The sequence below is a fragment of the Lepisosteus platostomus genome, chromosome 10 (assembly GCF_059453375.1).
Source record: "Lepisosteus platostomus isolate fLepPlt1 chromosome 10, fLepPlt1.hap1, whole genome shotgun sequence".
Lineage (NCBI taxonomy): Eukaryota > Metazoa > Chordata > Actinopteri > Semionotiformes > Lepisosteidae > Lepisosteus > Lepisosteus platostomus.
Window position 1 is genome coordinate 51,042,696 of NC_142620.1, and position 19,188 is coordinate 51,061,883.

General features: G+C 51.1%; 1 protein-coding gene across 1 annotated transcript; it reads right to left on the reverse strand.

Annotated features, from left to right (window-relative positions):
- Positions 1-4,006: 4,006 nt before the first annotated feature.
- Positions 4,007-17,187, reverse strand: foxo4 (forkhead box O4). The gene is made up of 3 exons (XM_088597023.1): positions 14,752-17,187; positions 11,736-13,259; positions 4,007-10,427 (listed from the first exon to the last, which is right to left on the reverse strand). The coding sequence occupies exons 1-2, from the start codon at positions 15,190-15,192 to the stop codon at positions 11,751-11,753; spliced, it is 1,950 nt and encodes a 649-aa protein (XP_088453149.1). The 5' UTR covers positions 15,193-17,187; the 3' UTR covers positions 4,007-10,427; positions 11,736-11,750.
- Between the last annotated feature and the right edge of the window lie 2,001 nt (positions 17,188-19,188).

Consider the following 19,188-nt stretch of genomic DNA (forward strand, 5'->3'; position numbering starts at 1 on the left):
GCGGTGACCGGGTAAGTACTCAGGAAGTGAGTCACAGCGTCCTCCTCGCTGCTCACTCGCGAGCAGTGTGCTTTCCAGTACGTTTTTTTTTTGTGTGCTACATCTTCTAGAAACCTCCTTAGACTTGTCTTGGGTGGTTTGGAGCCGTTTCGGTTAGGGGAAATTTCTCTTCAGCTCAAATGCAGTGCTACCTTAATTTAATTCATCAACTGGAGCTGTTTTTTTTTTCATGAAAAGTAGGGATATGTGAATGTATTTCTAACGCATTCGAAATGCCGAATGACACGACAGAAGGAAGGGCTTCATCCCCCTGTAGGTGATGCTCCGCTTACGGGGATGGATGGCGGTGCAAAACGCTACGAATTTAGAAATTGGTTTCTAAGGCTCTGATGCAACTGGTTTAATGCCATGAGATGCCTAACGCCTTGCACAACGCTCGGTGCCAGCAGACCACCTCCAGAAACGGCTCAGTCCAGCCGCAGGTGTCTGATCTGCTGATCCCCCGAGTCGACAAGATCTGTTCAGCAAAATGTCACATCGCCGTCTCGACACGTACAGTAAGCGCTCTGACAGTAAGGGCTGTAGATCTGAAGCTGCCTGAATCATCCGCTCGTAGGCGTCCGCCACACATTTTCAGTTACTTAAAGCGACTTTCCTTGCTCTCTTTTTTTGGCGAAACATCAGCTCTGGATGCTGTTATCTAGAAGTAAAACAATGTTCCTATTTGTGACATTATCGCTCCACCTAGTGGCTTGAAATAACGAAGCGTTTTCACAGCACAGCCAACGAAGAAAAAGCGTTTGGCGTAGACGACGGGTTATTGCGATATGTACAATATTTTAGTTCTGTTACTTATCGGGAAATGTATCGCTCGCAGCACGAAGCTCTAGTCATCCTGTCGAAGAAAGAATGGTGTTTAACATGCGTAATTACCCTTTTCCAAGAAAACCTACATTTAAAACATCCACGTACCTCTAAACGATTAACAGAGATAAAAACATCTAATGTTGCTTGTGAGATAAACGTGTCAATGCAAAGCGAGGACGAGCAGCCGATCAGGAGGAAAAGCAGTGGTTGTAAAAAAATATAAAGGCTTTCGAAATCGAAAGCAATCAGTAATTGTTATTCTTGTGAATGGAGTAGACATTAACAGGAGATGTTAAACGGAGCCTAGAAATGATGCCATTTGATCCCACCTTCGCGTATTTTACTTTTTGATACACTCAAGGCAATAGAGCCTTGAAGGGAGCCCAGCCTGACGTAACGCTGTCTCGGTGGTCTGGATCAGACGCCTTCACCCTCTCAGGTTTCTACCACAGCACCCTGACCCCCCTCCCTCGGCGTCCGAGATGGCCGCCCCAACAACCCATGCTTTCCAGAGCCGTTTGCCAATCCGCTGTCTCCCAGGTTAAAGGTTAAAGTCACCCCAACTGCTCCAGGGGCACCGTATTAAATGGCTGACCCTGCGCTCTGACCCCCAGCTTCTCTCCCTGTCTGTGTGTCTCTTGGAGAGCAAGTTGGGGTAGGTGAAAAGACAAATCCCTAATACAAGAAATTGCAAAGCACTCAAAGCACTTTATCACAACCTCAGCATGAACTAAAGTGCACGGCCTGGATCCCCGTCAAAGTCTCTGTGACAGCAGCCAGGGTGTGAGCGTGCTCATGACCACGAGAACGCAGACTGTCCCGATTTGAAGCAACAGTGCTTCCCGCTCAGTTTCATTATCCCTAGCAAAGGAATCGCTGTGACCCCTCCCTTTCCCAGCTGAGGAACAACAAAAAAAGACGATAATCTATCGCAGACGTGCAGGAGAAGACGCCACTTGTTTACCACGGTTCGGAAGCTGGCGGAAAACTACGCAGCCTCCCTGCTGGAAAGGGCTGGCCGCGTTTCTGGACTGCTGACCGCAGCTGCGCGGATCGCGGCGTGGGCTGGGCTGAGCTGTCAGCAAACCCGGGGGCTGGAGCTCCGCTCCGGAGAACGGCAGCTCCTACCTTTTCCTCGCCCTTCACGTCATGTCCAACAGGATTCGGCTCCTGGATTTACCACGTACCCTCATCCCCGGTGAAAACATGGCGGGGCTGAAGTTCCCGTTAGTTATTTAACTGCGAAGGAAAAGCTCAGAGGCCCCTGCTGACACTCACACGGCTGTGGTTCAGGGGAGAGGGCGACCGGCCGACACTGCAATAAGCGGTAAAGGTTTCACAAGGACACCCAACGACATTATGTTTCCTACCGTGGATCGAAAGATTCAGTTTTGAAATACACCAACAAACTGACAAAACCGTGCTCTATATAAGAATACAAAAAAGGGTTCCAACGAGAGTACTTAATTGAATAGCAGTCTCTTGAAAGAAGCCAGGGTATCGGCTTCCAAAAACAAGGCGGAGCAGCATGTTCCACACCCCCACCACACTTGGTGTAAAGACGTGCCTGTCGTTCTCAACTGTAAATGCCTTTCCCTTCAGTTCCCACTTATGTGCTCTGGTTCATGTTTCCCCGTTACCACAGAAGAAGCCCAGAGCGTTGATCTTTAAGAAGAAAGGCTTTTCTTGTGTTTTTTTTATTAGACAATTGCAGCAGAAGATTCGTGGTTGATTGCACATGTAACGTTGTATTTTATCTGACACTTAATAAGTATATACAGTAGCAAGATTGCAAAAGCATGCTAAGGAAAATGTATGCACTACTTCATTCAGACACTGGTAGTGAGATAAGGCTGAATAAGGAGGACAGCCTCTTTGGCAAATATGACACTCTTAGATAAGGAGTGTGGGGGACTTTCTTGATGTATTAATCTCAAGGAACTACATAAACCCTAAACTGTTTTTTATGGGTGAAAAAACACCACACTGACTCCGGTCTATCAAAAGATCAACATCAGAGCAACTCAAGCAGGCTCATGGGAGCAGTCCTGTAGCTGTCAAGAGCACTGCAGCTCCGGGCACCAGGAAGAGCAGCAGGAGCTCACGGCAGACGTTTCTGATCATGGCAGACGTGAGGCAGGAAGTTCAGCCTCCAGACTGCTTAAGGAGAACAAATACTGAGAAACAGGGCACGCTGCTAATACAGGTCACTGCAGAAAGGAAATAAACATATTTTATGCAGCACTTTAGCACACTCTGCTACTGTATATGCAAAAGGCGTACTGTAGCTGTGGCAGAGGTCATTTCAAATAGCCTTTCTGCAAAACGGCCAACGTCTCTCTCCCGTAAGCCTGCACACATGAACGCTCTAGGTTGGCGTTTGCACCCGCCCGTCTGTCAGTGTGGTTTTAGAAGGTCCTTGTCCGTACAGAATGGTTTGCTCAGTGTGGCCCGCTGTCCGCTGGGGAGTGGGCGGAAACCATACTGCACGCGTCACGATCTGCGGCGAGAAACTACGGCAAAGGGGCTTGAAATTGAGAACAGGAAGCACCTCTGTTCATGAGGAAGCAAGGGGGAAGCTCTCCAGTCATGTTTGTTGTCAAAGCCAAGAAACGGGGGTGAAAAATCTCAGATCAATGATCTACAAACAGTCTAGTGGGCTGACCGTCCTCTTCTTGTCCATCAGCTTTCTTCTGTTACAATGGCTCTAGACTGATAGAAACTCATTCCTCAAACCTGAGGAAATTACCTATTGCAAGGGGTCTGAATAACAATTAGTTGCTCTACAAAACTAACACAAAATGTAAGAACATTCGTTTCGAGCTGGAGGAAGCCACTTAGCCTGTCATGCTTGTAGCTTGCAGCCAAATTTATCCCAGATAATTATGCAATTTCCTGGCATGGCTGACGGTTTGCGTAACACCGTGCGTGTGGAAATGCATGTACTAACTACAACCTTGCGTGATTTCGACCTTGTGTCCCCCTGATCTGAGTGTACCCCAAGACATGCAGATGTCCTGTAGTGAGGACAGGCACTGCAACAGCCTCTGATCATTAATATCTAATACTAGGTTATCAATAAATAAGAGCCGTGTCCTTCCTGGCTTTGTGAACAAAAGTCGAAGAAATGCAGGGAAAATACTCAATAAAAAATTATTTTATTGTGTTAACAGCAAAATTTCCTTTCTTGGACTTTCATGTCAGACATTTCTGGATACTTTACAATATGTAAAGTGAGATTTAGAGAGGATAACAGCTAATGCATCTGAATTAAGGTCGCAGATTAAATTTAACACGTATTGGCTGTGCACAACCCTGAATCCACCACACCACAGACATCCCACCACACCAACTTTACTTCACCTGCAATGACTAAAACTGATGCAGAATGCAATGGGATGATAACAGTTTTCTTTCAAAGCTACACACTACTTTTCACCCTGCTGAAAAGAAAAAAAAGGAATACAAAACACAGGGAGAGAAAGGTGAACATCAACACACCTGCCCAAACTCCGCCAGCAAGGCTGATCGCCTGCACATGCTGTCAGGTGGAGCTGACCTGCAGTGTTTCAAGGGTAAAAATGTCCACAGTCTCTCCCCCATCTCTCACACACACACAGTCTAAAAGTCCTGAAGAGTTAACACTGCACGGCTTTCGACTGAACAGGAAAAGGGATTCCCCGATTTGCAAAATGAGAAATTATAGTTTTCACCTGTACTGAAATTATTCTTCCTACGCATGTCAAAGACTAAATAAAATGTTAACTTCTTGAGTATTCACACTGCCATTGAACTTCAAAACACCCTGTTTATGTTCACTTGAGGCCCCAGTGTCGAGAAAATATGTTTTTATAAAATAATATGAATTATGCTTTAGTCGGGGAAGGTTCATCAGCCTGGATCACAGCTGGTCCTGGGACTTCGGTCGTAAAGTAATTTTTGCTATTCTTTATTTCAGACTTGGAAACTCATCTATGACTCACAGGTGACTTCCATGCAAAATGTCTTTGTGAAGCTAGGGCATTAGTCCAGGTAAAACAAAAATCAAATCCACCCCCCCCCCCCCGTGTTAAATTAGAAAACCTCCCATATCCTGTCACAGGGAACTCGCAACACAGGGGTTTTGCATTCGTTCCATTTAAAAATCTTTACCAGTTTAATCTCACAAAACATGCTCACAGACATGTCTCGGGATGAGGAGAAAAAAATCATGTACCGACAGTCAAGAACACGACGAGGGGAACGGTCTTTTGAGCACGCTGGTCTAAAGGACTACAGCCCGGAAACGCAATATCGCAGAGGTGAGGCTGTGCTGACTTCTATGTCCCACTCTGGGGGGACGAGACCTGCGAGAACAGGTGCTGAACAGGTCTGGTTTAAAGTAGAGGAGCACAGCTCCAGCCTTGGAAGGCCTTTTGTGTCTGGAGGTTTTCATCCCATCGGAGTTCTTAAATACCTCATCGACCTATTATGAGCTAAACTAGGCCAGATGAGCTGCCTTCCGCAGTTTCTGGTGCTGAAGGTACAGTATAAAGGGATCTTCAAGGCGCTCTGGAGTGGGACCTTCCATGATGGAGCTGATTTCTGTAAGGCTGAAGGGACTCTAATCTTTAGGTCTCACCAACCACCGCTTAAGATTTTGCCTGTAACCAGATTCTAGCCTCAACGTTCTCAACGGATCTCGGACACCTCCCTGCCATCGCGAACTGGGAAAAGTTCAGCCAGTGGAGGATTTCCAAACACATCCTGCTAGGACACTGACAAGGATTTCAAAGGAGACGAGCTTCAGTTCCCAAGCTATCCGCTACCTTCGGGAATCAAAAAGAAAACCAGACCAGATAAAGCATAACATCTCAGCTTAAGTCTGTGCACGACGGGGGTCATTAAGAAGTGTTCATTATTAGGCTTCTCCGAGGGGCACCAAATCGTTGCAAAACGAAAGACGGCTTCCTCAAATTAAACAGAGCTGCCAGACCCGATAAGACTGCCACACTGGCGTCTCGGGAACACCTCGGACCATGCGTGCTGCCGGCTGGGAAGAGCCTCGCTGACCTTGGCAATCCGAGCTGCAGGTCCGAGCCAGCTGGCCTGGCTGCAGCACTGCGCGGCCCTCACTTCTGCAGGGCAGGACACCCCCCCCACCCACCACTACCACCACCACCACACCACCTCCTACACCGCGGAGGAGACTGGGTGCAAGTTTTCCAGGCGTCACTACAGAAAAGTTTTATTTAAAAAAACAAAAGGAATCTGGGATTTTCTTTTTCTAAGTGCAATGAGATATTTTAGGATTCTAAATAAAAAAACCCAACCACACCCTCCCCTCCTCCTCTATTTCTACCCATTCCACCACCGGGACGCCCCAACCTCCACCCCTGTCCTGCTGGGGCTCTCGGCTGTTTGTTTCCAGCGGCACCAGCATCTTCCCCGCAGGCAGACCTGCTGGGCCCCCCCGACCCCGCCACAGTGGCCCTCAGGGGCCGGGGAAAACCTTCCGACTCCTCACTGAGCTGCTCGGCGAACCTCCTGCCCCCAGCTAGGACGCTCTGATCCAGCCCTTTCTAAATACTCTGTCCGTGAGCAGAGAAGGGCAACTGAAAAACGTCAGCGAGCACAGCCAATTCTAATCGTCCCACTAGTGCTATTTACAGACTGGCAATTCACTACAAGCCAGAAATAATAATAAAAAAAAACACATGAAAAAGCTCATCCGTCGCTCAAAAGTTGCTACAATGCATCCGTTTGTCTTTTTTTTAAATGTAAACAAAGAAATGCTTTGCAAATTTCAGAAGCAAATAAGAGATTCTCCCTTTTTAAAGTTTATCCTTTATAGAACCTATTGCCTTGTTTTTTCTATAATGATTGCAGTCTCCTACATTGTTTTAGCATGATTATTTTAACCACCCTGAGAGTTAATGGCTAACTCAAAATGCAGCCTATCTGAGATTATTAAAAGTTTGTGTACTGAGGTGTAACGAACATTTGCTTAAAAATAAAGAAGTTGTACAGAAGGCATACCAGGGACCAACTTTACAGCTGCAACAAGAGAACTATTCATTCTTTTTCATTTTTAGCCAAGCAACACCTGGACTGCGTGGCCTACTGAGTCCGAAAAGTGCCAAATGGATTTCCGTAAGTGCTGTTTCTTTGTGCATGCAAGTTAGTAAAATCTTCCAGACTGCTCCGTCCTGATCGTGTCACATCTCAAACAAGAGACAGGCAGCTCGCTCCCGTAGAGGGGCAAATTTCACGTGGAAAGAATACAAAAGACCAGAGTTTTGGCCTCGCAGTGTTGGAGTAAGGGGGAACCCCATTCACACACAGGCCTGCCACTGTTGGCCTGGGGCCTCTGAACTGTGGTTCCACACTGGCGAATGTGCAACTCTCCCAGTTCACTTGTGGGAGGGGAAAGGGAGAGGGGAAATTGGGGGGGCAGGAGGGTCCTGGGGACCCCCACACCTGCTGGCACTCATGGCAGCTCAACTCTGTACTTAAACCCAATCTGACCCAACACGTTGACTGGGTTGGAACCTCTGCAAGTTTGTTTTTTGTCTGCTCAAAGCTTGACACCCTTTAAGTCACTTTCAAAATGCAGCAACTGGAAGGCAGCTTTCCTGCCATGCTAGGAACACAACAAACCTACTCTCAGGCGCACTAAGGGTTCGCCGCCGCCAGCAGAGCAATGCAACTCCAGTGTCCGAGAGGGCCAGAGTTTGAGTTTGACTGGTTTGTTCTTTGTCCTTTCTGTTCGTCCTCTGCAGAGTTCACACCGCTGGTAGCCTTGCTGTCGAAAGCTCTTTTGTTCACTGTGAAATAGGCTGCCTCTCGGGCTAGCGAGTTGCCCCCAGGCGCCTGCTTCGGCTCTCCTCGTAGACCGAGAGGCATGCGAAACGTTGCAAAAAAAAAGTTGATGCCTCTCGGTCTGCACCAGGGGGCCCTCGGTCCTGGCCTGAAGGGGGCGATGTGTCTGCAGGGGTTCTGGGTCTCTCTGGAGCAGCAGCACCCGAAGAGCTCGGAGGAGCTCTTAAATCGGTCCAATTCAACCAATAACGAGCTGACTTGGGTAATTTAAGGCCCAGCTTGCCTGAAGACCTGCAGATACACCAACACTCCAGAACCCCAACTAGGGCACCTGATTTATAACAAGACATTCAAGACACTACAAAAGCTTCCAAGTCTGACCCTTTCATTGCGTTTTAATGCCTCTCCGTATATTTATTTTTTAAGCAAATGTTTAAGCTTATAAATGCTGAAATACTTTTGTCTGCATTGCTCCCATGTTGAACGCAGTGAATTAGTGTTCCTTTGGTTATGTACAAATCTACATGTATTTCATCTTTTACAAAATAAAAGACTATATAGAAAATGATCGTTAAAAATGATCTGAAATTCTGCTCTGATTTCTTTCCTATTAATATAGTTATATTTGTTAATGTCATTTTTAGATACCCTCCAACTGTATCTTCTATTAAAATTATCATCAAATATAGCTTTTGTTTAGTTTTTCTGAATTCATTTCTTACAAAAAAAACGTTAGTATGTGGAAAAAAAAGTAATCAGTTGTAGAAAATATTTCATTTTTTTTCAAATTCAGCTCACACTGCCCCTCCTTAATGTGGGACTTTAAAATATCTTTCTAGAGCTGCCTTGTTTTTCTATTTGTAAAAAAAAAATACAAAATGCTGAAAGAGAATGGTACCTTATCCTTTTCTTGTGAACATTGCATGTCTTGAAGACCACTAATCCAAACCTTTTCGTTTTTTTTCTGCAGCTGTTTTGCCTACAGCCCTGCAGCTGGGTGGACTTCTAGAACCAAACGATTCGAGAACGTTCTAGAACCTGCCTTGTAGGCATTAAGTTGCATTAATCTGGGGCACTGGAATCCCCTGAAGTAAAAAAAAAAAGGGTAGGTATCCCATCACCCATCACCTCGGAACATAGAGGTTCCTAGAATGCCCATTTTGTTTGAGAGAATTCCGCACTCTCGAGTTTTTTTTTTTAGGAAAAAACGCGATTCCACTTTAGCGCCTCCTTCCACTGTGCGCCGCGCCACAGACTGGGAGGCCGGATGTGAGCAGAACACATTTCCCGGAAGCAACGCCCTTTCCAAGGGAATTCCGGGCCTCGGCTTAGATCCGACGGGGCATCCGGACGCCAAGTGCCCCCGGGCCTCATTCCGGACGCCTCCCGGGTCTGGGCGCCCCTAGACGTACCCCCAACGCAACGTCCAACGTCCGTCGCAGTCTCTTTCAAAAGAGGAGAGCAGGGCGTGGGCACGGGAGTGACTCCGGCGTTCCCCACGTCTGCAGGCGAGCTGGGAAGAGTCTGCTGTCCGGGTGGCGCTCCTGGGCGAGTCCTTCGTGCTCCGGAAGGCGAGGAGCTCCCCCAGGGGATTTAACGACCCAGAGGAGAGCTCGTACCCAAGGCCGAGCGACCCGGTCCTTCAAATCCCTGGCTGCAGGCTCCTGCGCTCCCGGACACACACACACACAGACACACACACACAGGCTGGGAGGGCGAACTAGACCACACACACGCACAGGGCCACCAACACAGCCAGGCGTCTCCCGGATAAATAAGAGATCCTCGTGGGAAAAGTGCAGCCCGCACAATGAAGGCGCTTTATCGAGGTAACCTGGACCGCTATTTACACAGAAGGGTCTGAGAAACTGAGGGGGCACCTGCAGCAGGATCACCGTGGTCAGACTTCAGCTTAGGGGTGGCAGGATGACACTGGAAATGGACAACCAACCAGTTGCCGACGCGTTTCTGGCGTGTTGCAGATGGAACAAGATCTCTTCTGCGCACGGCCCCAGGGTTAGGGGTCAGACTGATGGGAATTCCGCTACGGCAGAGGTTGGTTATGACTCCGCTGATCTCGCGCTGTTCAGCCGCGGTTAATACACCTCCATCTGCGACCCCTGACCTGAAGCGCTCCCCGCTGCTGCAGGAAGTGCTACCCCCCGGCGAGCACCATATCGCTCCCCGAATCGGCAAGGGGATGGACCCACTGCTGAATCTTAAACGTCCAACTGTCGGGTTTTTGTTTCCAACTTTTACTCCGCCCCTCGGCCAGACGAAGAGACGCGGCGACTCGGTTTTCCGAAACCGGCCCGCGGGCACCAGAGGGGAGAGGGGGCGAAAGTTCTTCCAAGAGACGGAGAAGCACCTTCGTTGCCTCGCACCCGTGCCGCCCCCTGCCCTCCGTCGTTTCCGCCCGAACGCGTCCAGGGGCGTCCAGGGGCGGAGTGTCCGCTGTCCTTCTTCGCCGGACGCTGAAGGCCGGACACGTTGTTCGGGGAGCTCCTGTCCGCTTGAAAACTGTTACTTGGCACAATTGAGGCTGTGTTTCTTAAAAAAAAAAAATAAAACCCTTAAAAATACCTACCCACCCCCTCACACCCCCAGGTCAAAATTAAACAGGGGATTTGCAGCTGATAGACCTTGCGAAGAGGTGAGATTGGAGTGTCGTGCGTCCCCGCAGTGAACCCCTAATTTCTTGCTCTGGAGGGGGCTGCTGTTTTGGGGGTTCTTAAGGGGGTGTCTTCAGAGCACTATTCCTACAAAGCAAAAAAAGGATGCGATTCAATATGAGCACATCACGAGTCTAGCACTAATGGACACACGGGAGGACATGATAAACTGCGACATGTTCGTGCTCTGTGATTCAGGGCTCCTAGAGAGCACCTGGACACACTAGTCCTGCTCTCCGGAAGCTGCAGTTTTACGGTCTTCAGGAATAACCACCAGTAGCAGGGAGGCTGAATTTAGTTTGGAAACGGTGAGGCCAGCCGGGCCCTGCAGGTGGGGGGGAGAGGCGGGGGGCTGTGTCTTAAATGAGGCAAAGCGAAAAGGCAGAGTACGGACTCGAGAATCGTTCCCAGTTAGCCCCTGCTCCAGAAGGCCAGTCTGCTCCTGAAGGATGCGGCCCAGAGGTCCGAGGAAGTAAAGGCACACCAGCCAGACAGAGTGTGTGCGTGGCGGGGAGGGGAGTGTGTGTGCGTGCGTGTAGCTGAAGGGCAGTGTGTGTGTATGTGCGTGTGTTGGGGTGGGCAGTGTGTATGCATGTGTGGCGTGTGTGTGTGTGTGTGTGTGTGTGGCAAGGGTGTGTGTGTGTGGCGGGAGGGGAGTGTGTGTGTGTTGGGGAGGGGAGTGTGTGTGTGTGTGTTCGGGAGGGGGGTGTGTGTGTGTGTGTTCGGGAGGGGGGTGTGTGTGTGTGTGTTCGGGAGGGGAGTGTGTGTGTGTGTGTGTTCGGGAGGGGGGTGTGTGTGTGTTCGGGAGGGGGGTGTGTGTGTGGTGGTAGGGGACTGGAGGACTAGAGGACAGGAGGACAGGGGGACAGGGTGTGTGTGTGTGGCAGGAGGGGACAGGGGGACTCTCCAGGTGGTCGCTGGGCTTCACAGAGGCTGCGTCACGCAGGCAGCAGTACCGGATCCCGCCTGCCGCCCACGGATTAGGGACCAGGAGGCACATCCAGATAAAAAACAACTTGACTGTAAGGCAAACAGAAGTTTGCTGCGCCAGTACTTTTGGAGGGCACTGTAGACGATCCACACCTTGTGCAAGTCAGACGAGGGAGGCTGCCTCACTCGTATGTTTTGGAGCTGAACGTGCTCACACCAACGGACGCAGAGGCGCGACCTCACCTGTATCCTTCCGCCAGACAGAGCTGACCCGCGCGACGCATCCCATCTCGGGAAAACCTCGAACTTATTTCGACAGTTTCCGTAAAGCTCAGTGACACCGATCAGCTTCCAAAGAACGAATTTAATGACCACATCGCCAGGGACACACACAAGCCGGAGAAAAACAAACAGACAGCTGATGTGGGGCTGGGCCCGCGCCGAGTGACCCAATCAGTTACCTACCTGGCGCCGGGCGGGTTAACCGGGTACCCAGTTGTGGGAGGAGCCCTGGGTGGTGCTGGAGCTGGGGTAGCTCTGGCTGGCGTTGAGGATGGGGTCGAAGTTGAAATCTATGCCCTCGCCGTCCATGAGGTCACTGTTGATGATGTAATCCACGTCGCAGTCCAGGTTCTCCGTAAACATGTCGATGTCGAGGTCGGTGGGCAGCTTGTCCTGGCCGGGCAGGAAGCACCCCGAGCTCCCAAAGGGTACCATCCCGGGAAGGCCGGAGGTGGGCTGGGCCCCCCCAGCGAGTAACAGCCCCGCGGAGGGGCTGCCCTGGCCCTGAGCCAGCTGGGCCTTCAGAGCCGAGAGGTGGGCAGAATCCTGACCCAGTCCCGGGACCGGCAGGCCCAGTCCCAGCTGCTGGGGGGGGGTTGGGTTCCCGAGCTGGGACAGGGCGTGCTGCTGTGGCTGCAGCGGCAGGGACAGCGCGGCCCCCAGAGAGCTCTGCTCCGGGCCCTTCTCCAGCGGGTGCCGGCCTGGCGCCTTGCCCCGCCCTCCCAGCGGCCCCCCCAGGACCAGCAGGCCGGCCGCCGCCGCCGCCGCCCCCTGGCTGGGCATCAGGGGGTCCACCTGGGTCATCATGACATCGCTGGGGGGCGGCGAGTCGGAGGTCAGCAGGGCCTCCAAGGTGGAGGGCACGTGGCCCCCGAAAGGGCCCGCCCTGCCGGGGCTGCTGCTGGGCTGGGGCTGGAACAGGGAGTTGCTGAAGCCGGAGGGAGTGCTGGGGCTGCCGCCGCCCTGCGCGCCGGCCGTGATGGCGGCCACCTGCTGGGCGGGCTTGCTGGGCTGCAGGGGGCGGTAGCCCGGGAAGGCCGCGCCCCGGGGCAACAGCGTGGCGGCGGCCGGCAGCGGCGTGGGGGCACCTCCCGCGGGGGGGGGCAGCGCCGCCGCCGCCGCAGGGCTGCCGCCCGGCTGGGGGGCCACGAGGGTGAGCCCGTCGATCAGGTCCAGCTCCTCCATCAGCGTCTCGGTCAGGGTGGGGGGCACGCTGCCGGCGGAGTATCCGGCCAGCGCGGGGCGCAGCTCGTCGGGCGCCGGCTCGTCCTCGTCCTCGCGGCCCGGCGCGATGGGCGACAGGCGGCCGCTCAGGGTGCTGGCGTTGGAGCTGGTGCGCGGCCGGAAGCCGGTCCACACGTCCGGCTCCTCCGGGCCGCCGCGGGGCGGGGGGCTGGCGCCGCGCGCCCCCCACTTGGGGTACGGGGCCGGGCCGGGGCTGTCCGCGCCCCCGCCCGGGCCGTCGGCGGGGCCCGGCGCGCCCCCCGCCCCCGCCGCCGCCCCCTGCTGCTGCTTCTTGGTCTGCTTGGCGCGCACGCGGCTCTTCAGCAGCTTGCTGCTGTTGTCCATGGAGGCGGCCCGGCGCCGCGGCGCCTTCCCGCTCTTGCCCCCCTCGGGGTTCAGCATCCACCAGGAGCTCTTCCCGGTGGACTCGTTGTGCACCCGCAGGAACTTGCTGTGCAGGGACAGGTTGTGGCGGATCGAGTTCTGGAGAGGGGGGGGGCGAGAGAAAGGAAACGGAATCGGTCGGCATCGGCGGGCATGTAAATGGGATCCGTACAACTGCGTGGGCTGATCCTGAGGGGGGGGGGGGGGAGAGGGGGCGTCGTCCTGGAAGTATCAAGGACAACCCCCACCTCCCTCCCCCCAACACAGATGGATCCCCACTCCCCTGCAGGACCCTGGACAGAGCTACAGCTCTGAGAACAGACAATCACCCCCCCCTCCCCCCCGGGGAAGAGCACGCGGACAGAGGCCGGGGTGGCCAGGACCGAACCCCAGGTGCTGCGGGACAGCGACACTGATCGCCATGCCTGCACGCCGCCCGCGAGAAAGTATCTTGCATGCAATAACAATCCTAATTCCTCACACTTATACAGCGCTTTTCTGGACACTCCTCTCAGAGCGCTTCACAGGTAATGGGGATCCCCTCCACCACCACCAGTGTGCAGCCCCACCTGGATGATGCACCAGTCCGCTCCCCACACACCAGCTCTCAGTGGGGAGGAGAACAGAGGGATGAAGCCAGTTCAGGGATGGGGATTATTAGGAGGCCATGATGGGTAAAGGCCAGGGGGAAATTTGGCCAGGATGCCAGGATAACAATCCTGCTCTATGCCTAAGCATACGCACAGAGTAGGGGTGTTAAACCTACCCTACGCATGTGATCATGTTTGCGGGCAAAACACTGCTAAACCATCCACCCTGCTGAGATGAACCGGTCCCGTGTGTATGAGTCTCCCCACACGCTGCCGAGACATACCAGTGGCCTGTATTCTGTTTCTTTAAATCGCTGAAAACACCAGATTCAACCACCTGTGATAAGAACAGATTCGCTAAGGCCACGAGCAGAGGCTGGTGGTGGGGGGGAGCGTAGTCACACATGTGGGCGCTGTCTGGCCCCCCCGGCGATGGGCGCTGTCTGGCACGTAACACGGGCGCCCGAGGAACGACTGCTCCAGGGTCGCTGGAGCCGGTCTCTTCCAAGGCACCGCCAGGTAATTAGTCCATTAGCTGCACTTCAGCACAGCCATGTAAACAAGTGAAGAGGAGCACCGGGGCTCAGGGCGCCCCAGGGTGGCGCAGGGGGCACAACTGCGAACATGTGACCCAGGAGCGACGGGGTTAACGTGATGCAGCCCCCGGGGGCAAACCGGGGGGGGGGGGGGGGCACCGACAGGCCTCACTGTCGTAAACACAGGGACAGAGTGAGAAATGACCACAACCAGCTGTCCCGACACAGGAATCACGAGCCCCTTAAACAACTCCTGTTGGTAACTGTGAGCACACAGCTTGTGCAGCTGGGCCTGGTGCTGCAGGTAAGCCTGTAGAAGACTTGCGTTGATACCAAAGGTGAAGATATAGCCCACAAACTGGCAACTTTACTACTCTCAGTAATGGTCACTCATATGACCACCTGAGCTCCGTCAACAGCAAACATCTGTATGCGCACTCTTTTAAGGGCATTCAAACATACTACCTTCCATCCCGCAGAACTGTTGCTGTCCCCTTTATCCTTGAAGTAAGGCACCGTTTTGACCATCCAGTCGTATATCTGGGCTAAAGTGAGTCTCTTCTCCGGCGAATTTTCAATGGCTTGGCTGATGAGATCCGCGTATGACTGATTACCCCAGGCATTCCTCCGGGACGAGCCTTTCCTCGGGGTGACCCCGCCCACGCCCGCCGGAGCCCCGCCTTCCGGGATGACGGCCTGCTCGGCCTCGGAATCCATTGGCAGGGGCTCCTGCTTCTCTTCCTCGGTGGGCGGGGTCGCCGCGGCGGACACGCCCCCGTCCGCTCCCTCTTGTTTGACAGTAGAAATATCGGGCCTGGGCAGCGGCCATGTGCAAGATCTGGGCCGGCTCTGAGGCTCAAAGTCCGGATCAATCTCTGCGATTGCTGGTACCTTTTCTTCCTCCATGCCTCCTCTGTGTGCGGTCCTAAATATCCCTTCGTTCTCCAACCTTACATACAATGTCTATAAAAATTTAAAAAAACGAACCAAAAACTAAGTAGAAAACAATGCCTGCAGATCTATATGCGCTCTAAATACAAAACTCTTGATTTTTTTTTAAAAAGGGGGGTTTTATATAAAAAAGCGTTAAAAACGTATCAAAACAAGCAACAATGAAATAAAAAAAACCGCTGAAAAAAAGTTTGTTTTGAAAAATCGTCCGTCGATCGCGTTAAAAAAAAAGGCGATTATGGTTTTAAATGCATCGCAGCCCACCAAATCTAAAAAGATTGACAACTCAGTCTCGACCTCTGTTTATTTCCCTGTGGCTGTGTCAATTAAATCACGCTCTCTCACCCAGACACAAAGCATTTCCCACTTAATGTAACATTAGAGCAGCCGCTAGTGAAGATTTACTATAATCCGGATCTGACAATATAGCGTCATCTAATCCCCCAGTCGAGAGATCAGAACGGACAAATAATCTCCTTAATAGTAAAATCTCTCGGGTTACAGGAGGGCGAGACACGTCTGGTCAGGATTTTAGCTGGTATGAGGGGAACAAAGAACCTCATCAAAACATCTGGCCAGCGGTTCGCACGCATCAGACACGGCCCTGGCAAACGACTGGTCCCGAGAGCCTACCTGTATCTAAAGAGCACAGCGGCGCGAAATCTATTATTGGTACCATGGACACAAAACGTGTCCTTAAAAACCTGAAGCCTTAAAGTAATTTCAAAGCATTTTTCTGATGTAAAATTTGATTTTTAGCCAACGAGCAAAGAGATCGGGAGCCGATGTGACTAAAACTAAGATAATACAGCCCCCCCGGGGGAATGCACTAGTCAGAGTATTCTTTGAAGAACTACCACGTCTCGCATCTTTTCGCAAAATCTTATATTAAGTTTTAAAGGCTGCTACAACCCCAGCGATTTCTCCCTTTTGGTGACCAGAAACCCGGCGGAAAACCCGTCCCCCCACGTCCACTCGCTTTCAAAGCAAGGATTACTGTACTACAGTAGGTCAGTATTACGCGGGTATGACGGTCTGACAGCTATCAGTTTCCCGTCTCGTAAACAAAGTACTTTCTCCCAAAGAGGAGGAATCACAGAGCCCTTGCAAGGCTCACAAACCGTTCTATCATACTCGAAAAGTCAGCTTCAAGTCAGAGATGGAGAGATCTAAAAGGAAAATACTACCGCTCAGCAGCACCTATCATTTAACCTGCTTTCTTTAAATCCATGCGGCTTTCCCACGCCATGCACGAACGCGATCCTCTCTTTTGTTTTAGAAATTAATAAAATAAATACCAGGAACGCGATCTTGTATTTCGGTGTTAAGTGCACGATTTCAATTTTCCCAAATCCCTTTCCTCCGGTCCTTTTTTTTTGTTTTAGTGATAATCCATGGAGTACCAACTAACGACAGCAAAACCCACCAAAAAAAAAAATCAGCAGAGAAAAGCTTTAAAGGTTTGCTGAGTCACGAAGCGCATAGCAGCAGAGTTGCAATCCGGCACAAAACAAACGCCGTCAGCACGCGGGAGTAACAGGTGAGAAAGCGAAGCCGCGTGTCCCCCTCTTTTCACGTTCGCACGCTCCTCGGGGCAGCCTGGCGCGTGGCCCCGTCTGCCATATTCTGCGTACAGTCCCGCTGCCTCGCGCTTCCCGGGAGGAGAAGCCCGTCTCGCGCACCCTCTCTCCCGACCGCGCGAGCACCTCCGACTCGAACTCGCTCCCCGCGGCCGCCGAAAACTCCAAACTTTTTACTCTTCAAAAAAACATGGCAATCGCCCTCCTAGGCGTCACGAAAAGGGGAGACCGGCAACCCATTCAACGCCGGGAGCCCGCGCCTGTCTGCGGTCCTTGTATTTAATTCCCAGTCCGCGGATCCCAACTCTTTCCCTCGCAGCTCTTTTTTTTTTTGTTTTGTTTTGACTCGACGAAGACTCCCTTCTGACGTCTGTTTACAACAGCAAGGGTAAAGCTCACTGCGCCTGCGCGGAGCGGCAGGAAGTGGAATGCTGGGAAATGACGTTCTTTGGGTACAGTAGCCGTGTACAGTAGCGCTGTAGAAGACAACGCTGTCCGGCCGTGTGCTTTCCCGCTCGGGTGATTTTTAGCGATGGCAGTCCTAACGACGTGCGATACAGCCCACACACGAATAAAACAATACATATTTTTCATTAATGTGACTTCCCAGTAGAATTCGCGGCCGCCGGTGTGGATATCTCTGTCCTAATGCAACTTTCCAAAACGCTCACACCCTGATTCACCATGAAATCCAGAGATGGCATCCTTTTCAAGATTGCACTTGAACAACAGACTGAAAGGGAAAATCTAGTTTATATAGCAATACACATTCCCTCCTGATTTTTATGTATTAATTAATGTGTGAGTTTTCACGGAAACTACACACGCACACTGTATAACTGGTGTGCACAACAGAATAAGCGGTAAAATTAAAAAAAAACATGAATTGAACGATTAAACACTTAATCCAATCGTTAATTTTAAAAGTCATCACGAGGGTATACGCCTTCGACATAATTTCCTTGTATGCTGAAATGCGTTCTATTCCTAAAAAAATACCATGTAAAAGGGGATACTCCGCGTGCAGAATTGGGAATAATGGAAAAGAAAACTACAGCCCCCATAATTCGCACCGCCTCGTGCGACCCAGGCGGCAGTGCGGATGGGAGGGGTGCACGAGGCGGTTCGGTATGATGCAACTCAGATGAAAAAGCACGAGCACATGGAAGACCGGAGCTGTGAGGTTACATAAGACTGGTGTGATATGGGTGGGAATCAGGCTTGGAAAAAGACCATATCGCCACAGTCAGAACTAACAGAAGGGATTTAGTCGTGAACCTCAATCCAGGAGTTGCATTCTTCTAATTAGGAAAAACAAAACTGGGCGCATTAAATACAACTTTAATTTGTTGCCATCCACGTGTCCTAAAGTCTCGAAGACAATAAAGCTCATTTAACACCGAAGCTTCGCCCGAGTGTTAAACTGTAACGTATTGTGATGCCGCGGGCGAGCATCTGAGATTACAAATAAATGGAAACACAGCTCAAACTTGAGGTTTACATGCATATCTTGAAATCTTTGCAGAAGACAAAACAGGTTGAGTTAATTGCGGATTTGTTTTTTTTTTATCGTTACAGCGATACTTGGCGCAAACCTGACTCCCGAGTTCACCTGTGTTGACTTTACTAATTGAAAAGTACATAATGTTCTCGAGGAGGTACCGTCACCCGTCCCGCGTGCTGTTACGTCACGGCAGATAAAAGGTCTAGGCCGTTCTGGCTCGGCTCGCGGAAGGTGAACGCGATTTGAACACAACACCGAGACCCACCGTGTGGGAGTGAACGAAGCACATTTTTTGTACAGAGATTATCTTGTAGATAATTGTTCTGAAATCTTTATGATGGACTAGGCGTATTCATTTCTTTTGTCTCTCCTGGACTAATGATTTGCAGCAGGTGTATCGAATGCCTAAGATATAAATGTCCATAACTGCCCAGTTTGTTGTAATTCATAGAAGAAAACACTTTTTGTTCTGGAGATTTTCACTACGCTGTTAGTTTTTATGTGTTTATGTTGAATATTCTGGGAAATTGGATTTATAGTGCCCAGATCGACAGCCTCCACATCAGCTAAACTTAAATGCCACGTCTGGAATAGGAACTGAGTGAATTCGCTGCCTTCTCACTGAGGAAAGATGTCATTGTTTCCCCCAAATCAAATTTAAAGAAAGCCTTGTCGGCCTGTGGGGAAAAATAAAAAGTTAAGACATTTCATGCTGGAGCTGTATTGAGTTTTTTATTTAAAAAAAAAGATACTTAAAAAATGATGTCACACTTGCATGTCACAACATGCATCTCTGTAAATCCTATCAAAAACAACTAGTTCTTAATAATCACGCTCAGTCATTTGGTTTTGCAAGCTTATTAGACG